Consider the following 7,709-nt stretch of genomic DNA (forward strand, 5'->3'; position numbering starts at 1 on the left):
TCGAAAGTACTTTACAACTCATGTGTGGATACACATACATACGGTTATATGCAAGGCAATATACCAATTAAAGTTCATATTAAAAGAATTGCATATACCATACACACAGGAATCTGTATTGTGCTGGTGGGTGTGACCGTGATTGCCCCCACCACAACAACCGATGTAGTCGACGACAGAGCCATTGCTGACACAGAGAGTGTTACCAAGTTCTCCAGACGGCCCACTTTATCGATAGGCGGTATATACTTAAAAGCCAATAGCGAGATGGATATGTTGTTAGTCGTGCGCTACGACAGTGGGGATGATATGCATACCTTTATGTAAATTGTATAATTAATGAGTGCGTGCTAATATCGGCCTGTACAGCCTTTAAATACATCTGAAACACTTCGGATATATATGAAGAACCCAATTCGTAGTGCAAGAATACAAATGAGTTTATATAGATGCCAGCCCTGCTTATAAATATTCAATATTGCCGATGTTGCATGTATAGGGCATATACTCGTGCACCGTACCTGAACTAAGAAGTACCGAAACTGTCTTGGAATTGAGGTGTAATCCGTATGCTCCACCGCGTCTTTTCGCAAATGGCTGTGTTCGTGTTGTGTATTAGTGTCCAAAATTCACAAACGGGACAGGCAGAAGGTACCTCCCTTTCATTCATCAGGCCGAGGTCTGAAAGCTGTGAACGATAACGGTGCATGTGATATATGATTGACTGGGAAATAGAAAGGGATAGCACATCTGGTTTGCTACACAACGCGATTAGTTGCAGGATGTCTTTGTTTGAACGTTCAAACAAAGCGCTGACATTGTCCCTAAAGTCATCCGACATCATATATATGTCCTTTCTCTTTAATGAAATTCTCAGCCCTAAAATTCTCCAATCCTCATATCTCAAGACCCCAAAACCTCAAACCTAATTCCTGAAATCTGTACTCCAACCCCAAAACGTCGCATACAGGGTACGCTTTCAGTATATGGACCCTGGTATCACACGATGTGACCCCAGATAACGAGTACCAACTGATCCGTAGCAAAAGCAAACTGCAACAACCCCCACAGACTACGGAAAACACGCCATTAATCGCTCCGGTCACTGTTATGGGTCTTCCGCTCAATCCTCTGCCCGATCCGGTGTGTGTGTGATTGGCATTGTTGGTCATATGACTCTGGGTGTGATATGCTCACGTGTGTCGTACACAGATAGACATGCATGGATGCTCATGTCGACTATTGTGTTTCTGGGTATGCTCTCGATTCACATGAATGTGTGATAAGCTCTGGCATTGTGCCAGTCAGCGTATGTCTTTGCTTTGGCGCCAACACAGTCGTAACACTTGTCGGTTTACGATTGCCACGTGCTTAGTTTCACCTCCCTCTACTCGGGCGTTCATGGCACAAACATCCGTGTTCGCGTCTACGCACATGAATTGGTCTACAATTAGCTCAGACTTTGTTATCACATAGTTTTTTTCTATCATCCTTGTTATCACATAGTTTTTTTTCTTGTTGTCACATGGTTTTTTTCTATCATCCTTGTTATCACATAGTTTTTTTTCTTGTTGTCACATGGTTTTTTCGTATCATCCCTCTGCCACTCTCAGCTGATATACCGTTCCTTTATCACCACGTCAGGTTACCATGCGAACGGTGAACGTGGATCTGGCGCATCTCGGCAGTGTGTGACCGTAGATTAGAAGCAAAGTGTGACGTAGATAGAAGCGAAGTGGACGTGGATTGGAAGCAAAGTGTGACGTGTATGTACAGCAGACTCGCAACAAATATGAAATATTACAAACACGTAGCTACTCACAAGCACCACATGTCCGAGAACTACGCCGTGTGAGGATAAAATCCCATCTCAAGGGGAATCAAGATATAATGTGAATCCCGTCTCAAGGGAAATGAAGACACAATATGCAGGAAGTAGATTAGTGGGATCTATACGCTGATCAAACTAACTGAACTGTGCAGCCTGCATTGCAGAGAACATGTACAAACGCATTTGGGCCAACTTAGTGGTTACTACGTAAACACACTCTTAATGTTTACTATCTGAACGCTTAATGGTTACTATCTGAACGCTTAATGGTTACTATCTGAACGCTTAATGGTTACTATCTGAACGCTTAATGGTTACTATCTGAACGCTTAATGGTTACTATCTGAACACTTAATGGTTATGTGAAATCAATCGCATCAACCAAAACGGTATGCAGCTAAGAGGAGCACTCGTAAGTCTGCCACTGCCTGTAGCTGGAGCAAGCGATCTGATTGGCCGACAAGATATCAGACAAGCACTGCTAGATGGTGTATAGACTATACGATGATAACAACTTTGTGTTTTCGATTTCAGACCCAAAACTCGACCACATGACCCAAATTTCGCGATGAAGTGCAGATTTAATTACATAATAAACCTGGTTCACTACTGCTACTTGAGTTGCGGCCACTGACCAGCATCCGCCTTTGTGATTCCTATTTCCAATTTCGCCGGTCCAACTCTGGCTGTGGTTTTCGTGGGATCGATTTCCTGCGTGAAATGCGGAGCGATACAAATTAAACCCCTCAATGTATGTGTGCGTGGACAGCACACGAGTACATATAGCTCGCACGGTAGCTTTTGCAACGTACGGTATATGATTGTAGCTTTTGCAACGTAAGGTATATGATTGTAGCTTTTGCAACGTAAGGTATATGATTGTAGCTTTGGCAACGTACGGTATATGATTGTAGCTTTTGCAACGTACGGTATATGATTGTAGCTGTGCACACTTCGATTGATAGGCTGGGATGTATACTCCACACGCCCATCGACTTGAATGACGAATTTATTGTCATTTAACCGCCTGACACGTACGTATAGCCCGAATGTAGGTACAATATAATATACAAATACGTATGGTAGGTACAATTCATAACACGTGTGTACATGCTGAACATAGTTTGGGTTGATACTTGATGTCTGTGGATTCATGGGTTGCAGTCGTCGTATGCGTTTGTAGAATGCCACAGTATGACGTGATATGTTCACAGTGGCAACATATAATACCAGGATATATAAGGATATGGTCTGGCACAATATACGCGTAAAATTCCGAACTAATTTTCGGTATCTTCTCCATTGCCTATCAGATAAGAGATCACATCCGACCCATACCTTGTACAGCGGAATATCCATCACGCAGTGCTTGGTGCCTTCGAACTTCATGTCCAAACAGATCTGCGAGAGGGGTGTAGTGTAGACATGACTATTTAAGCTTGGAGTGTTACAATTACACTTTGGAGTGATATTCGTCAGCAGTGATCGTACCACTTATACATTCACTTGGCAAATCAGAGGCGCATTTAAAGGCCTGGCAACTGGGGCAGGATTCCGCATGGAGTGATATTCGTTCAGGAATACCCCTGGCGGGTCAGCAGTGATCGTACCACTGTTACATTTACTTGGCAAATCAGAGGCGCATTTAAAGCCTGGCAACTGGGGCAGAATTCCGCATCTTTTACTGACCCCGATGCAGCAGTTACTATCCCGTATAGATGTAATCCAGGCTCAAGCAACAACTGATTGACACTGGGTGTGGACCAGAATAGGACATGGCTTGCGCTAATAGAGGCTAAATAGAAGCTAACAAGACACTTAGAACTGCTCACACCTCACATGCGGCGGTCGCCGTGATGGTGGTGCTGACCATTGCTAAGACTATGCACAGATACACAACACGAAGACGTAAACACACATAACTACGCACACGTGGCACACATAACTACACACACATGGCGCTGAATGTCAGAGCTGTGTCCAATAGGAGGAGATAGCAAGGGGTGGTTGAAGCAAAACGTCCTGTGTTTGCCAGCAGGTCCAAAACGTGTACATAGTATAGTTGCATGTAGCGCATTGTCTGTGAACGCGTTGGTCTACGTATATTTTGTGACGATATTCATACTATGAATGTGTCTAGGTTCAGTTAGGGCGTGAATACCCAATTCATTCGACACTACTCCACGATGTAGATACGGCTTTTACCTACACGGGCAATAGCCCTAATCCCCTGTGCGGTAGCATCTATGGCAAAACATACCTTGTGATTGGTGACCTTCAGTACCGTGTTCTCTATATCAATGTGTTTTCCGAACACACTCAGCGACAGTGTCTCCGCACCTTGGAAGAAGTCCGTCCGACACTCCACGGTTTGACTTGTGGTGTCCTGTGCACGTTACGGTTCAGTATTAGCAGACCATGGCATGAGTGTAGCAATAAAGAAAGGCAAACACTGAATAAGGCACACTCGCTGGTACATGCACAGCAGTGGTATCTCGTCACTATGGTCCAGGCTACGCAGATAAAGATAATACTATGAGACCTCCAAGAGAGTGACTGATCTCGTAGTCATCCTCGCCAATGACTCACGTGCGTGCTCCCGGGTCTACACATTGTAGCCAATGTTTATGAATTACTTCTACTTAACCTGTACATGCTGCTTGTGCTATCTACTTAACCTGTAGGCATAAACGCGCTACAGATATAATGCAAATGGATGTTATCTCCATATACAGAAAAGGTTTTAAGTGTATAGTACGGGTGTGGAGTCGATGTACAAATGAGTGTGTTTACGTACCTCTTGTGTACAAATGAGTGTGTTTACGTACTTCTTGTGTACAAATATGAGTGTTCACTTACTTCTTGTGTACAAATGAGTGTGTTTACTTACTTCTTGTATACATGTGTGCGTGTTTACTTACTTCTTGTGTGCACATGTGTGTGTTTACTTACTTCTTGTGTACAAATATGTGTGTTCACTTACTTCCTGTGTACAAACGAGTGTGTTTACTTACTTCTTGTGTACATAAGTGTGTGTTTACTTTCTTCTTGTGTACATGTGTGTGTTTACTTACTTCTTGTGTACATATGTGTGTTTGCCTACTTCTTGTGTACAAACGAGTGTGTTTACTTACTTCTTGTGGTGCCCACAGGTGTGTGCCTACAGAGCATCCCTTCTGGTCCATAAACTCCTGGAAATCAGAGGTTTTGATATGACAACACGACCACGACTTGAATCCCTCGTGAAATACAGGTGCGCCAGAGTGATATACGCATCGTGAATTGTCCTCTTTCTTTGCCTGCACAGTGCATATGAGATGGTGTGGGGTGAGGAAGGCTGTGAGCTGGTCACGTAGATATGTACCGCAGATGTGATGGTTCCTAACAAGGAGGTACACGGAGAGAGTCCAGTCTAAAAATAGAACAACTCATTAGGAAGGCTGTGAGCTGGTCACGTAGATATGTACCACAGATGTGATGATTTCGAACACGGGGAACTCCAGTAGAGGGTCTGGCCTAAAAACAGAACTTCCCATTCCCTTTCTTGGAACAGAGACGCGAAGTATTTGAACCCTACCAAAACATATGAACCCCCCCGATCACCCACGTCTGCATCTACACCTACCTCACCGTACGTACTACTACAGCCTTTGTGCTCGCAGACCTTTGCGTCATCCACAATGCCCTGGTCTCTCGCAGCCTTGTCTGCCAGGTGCTTCTGAATGAAGGTGTTGTACGCCTTCTGCGCAGAGGGACCGCGTGTTATGGCTACCTCCACTGCGGCGCTCTCGTCGCTTTTGGGTTTTGTGTCTTCCTCGATGGGTGCGTGATGGGTAGGCGCGATGGGCTCTGTACCGGAGGATAACAAGAATGAATGTGTGTTTAGAGTGTATTCAATACCGTCTGGATGTGTGTATGCAGCCGAATACGAAGCAGAAAAGGATATATGTCCTTTTTACGAAGTTGTATATCCTTTTATACGAAGATATGTATCCTTTATACGAAAGGATATATATATAGATAATTGCTTACGCACAGGTCACTACCTAACCCCGATGAAGACACATATGCACACTGCGGGCTTATTTATTTCGGGTGCAATGCAGTCCGTTGAGAAGGCAGGGCTTGCTGCCACACAAGTCTCGAGGCGATTGTTCAAAACGACTTCTGAGTATTTTACATGTGTTTCATCATACACACCTGACACACTGATCCCCAATAGCCGTCACGACTTGGTAGTACAAATAGCAGTCGTGACTTGGTGGAATGGGATACAGCATACGTGAATACAGCAAGTGTTGTACCTCACATCAAAACATAGGCATAACCGAGCTCAACTCAATGCCATACCTTCGGCAACGACCGTCTCTGCCTGAGGCTTTTTGTCCAAGTGCCGACCCTCGGTGCAGCCTGGGAAGGCCAGGAACTCTGCGGACACAGAAAGGAGAGGATGAGCCGACAACGGTGAGTACTCGTATCGCATACAGAGACCAATAGATTTGTGCATTTATGGCTGTGACGGATACAGTTGCACTGATTAGTTGCTTGGGGACTGCCTATTTGAGGTTACCCCTCATTGACTCGTTAGTACCGATGCCATTCTTAGTACCGCTGTATCCTCGTGCGCATTTCTCCTTTGCACTATGAAAGCCGACCATACCCATTTGATAGCTGCGAGCGAGTGGCTAAACTATTGTGACACCGTAGTTCCGGTATACCCCACAGTATTTATCACTTACGGTTACAGCACCCGGTAGACATTGGCATGGGCCATATATTCATTTGCATACTACGGACGATGTATATACGGCCCACATAATACGATACTCTCTACTTTATATAGCAGTAGCTACAGGGTGTAACCACGGAGTATACACACCTGGACCGTATGCGTTGATAGATATAAGTCGCATAACGTTACAAGCCTCAATATCAGATCATATCAAATGATTTTTCATGTGCTTCGTACCCATGCACTGTCAGTGATCTCGTGCTGGCGCACTTCTAACCCGTATACTTTTATTCATTCAACCGACTGTTTGATTTTGCAAACGTTTTACGCTTTGGCCCTTCTCCACGTACTTGACGCTAAGTTGGAATCAACGCTCGATCTGTCTCCATAGCAACGAACACTGATTGTTGAGTGATCACTAATTCCCAATGAAACCCCTAAAACCTATAACTTATAACACCTGTGAATTTGTGCGTATTAAAGTGTGTGCCAATGCATATATGCATACACTTTGTCATATGCCAATCTGGACATATGAAACACCATCCGTGAACCCATAGAAGGCGTGCTATTCAGTAGGTTAAGCTCCATGCAACTTTGTTTGTGTGACTACACACAACACAGGTGTACATACCAACATGCCTATAGCGCCGAAATTGAAGTTAGAAATGTACAAAACTCAATATATCAAACTAACAATCACCTAATCGTACGGCCGGAACAAAACATCCAATCTAAAAAACACATACCTACACCAATGCAACTGAATGTACACAAGTACGTACGTACAAAGCACCGTATAAGAGTATTCAGCGATCTCAGATGGGGAACAGAGATACTAAGTCAACGTTAAAGGATACTAGACACACCTGAAAAATCTGCGGTCCTCTTTTTGCAGCATGACCAGCCTTTGAGTCCTTCGTGGAAAATCGGCTCCCCTTTGGTAGGTAAAACGAACATGAGACATGAGATGAAGAACCCACAATATGCGAGTCAACATTTACATCTACATATAGTTATATATATATATATATATATATGTGTGTGTGTGTGTGTGTGTGTGTGTGTGTGTGTCTGTATGTATATCTATATATATATAATACATATATATATATATATATACTATATATATATATATACTATATA

At 43.7% G+C, this 7,709-nt stretch overlaps 2 protein-coding genes across 2 annotated transcripts in view; one reads left to right on the top strand and one right to left on the bottom strand.

The window, feature by feature from the left end:
• Positions 1-48: 48 nt before the first annotated feature.
• Positions 49-1,695, top strand: SARC_03252 (hypothetical protein; the record flags this gene model as incomplete). The annotated part of the gene is made up of 3 exons (XM_014302953.1): positions 49-298; positions 971-1,143; positions 1,645-1,695. The coding sequence occupies 3 exons, from the start codon at positions 49-51 to the stop codon at positions 1,693-1,695; spliced, it is 474 nt and encodes a 157-aa protein (XP_014158428.1).
• A 439-nt stretch (positions 1,696-2,134) lies between these two features.
• The window catches only part of SARC_03253 (hypothetical protein), a 6,350-nt gene continuing 775 nt past the window's right edge, over positions 2,135-7,709 (bottom strand). The window contains exons 2-8 of the mRNA XM_014302954.1: positions 7,433-7,501; positions 6,182-6,259; positions 5,457-5,680; positions 4,966-5,130; positions 4,092-4,217; positions 3,170-3,232; positions 2,135-2,542 (exon numbers count right to left, since the gene is read on the bottom strand). Coding sequence (XP_014158429.1) covers positions 2,444-2,542; positions 3,170-3,232; positions 4,092-4,217; positions 4,966-5,130; positions 5,457-5,680; positions 6,182-6,259; positions 7,433-7,501 — 824 coding nt within the window. The 3' untranslated portion in view covers positions 2,135-2,443. The remainder of the gene's footprint in view (positions 2,543-3,169; positions 3,233-4,091; positions 4,218-4,965; positions 5,131-5,456; positions 5,681-6,181; positions 6,260-7,432; positions 7,502-7,709) is intronic.

Source organism: Sphaeroforma arctica (assembly GCF_001186125.1).
Source record: "Sphaeroforma arctica JP610 unplaced genomic scaffold supercont1.162, whole genome shotgun sequence".
Classification (NCBI taxonomy): Eukaryota; class Ichthyosporea; order Ichthyophonida; genus Sphaeroforma; species Sphaeroforma arctica.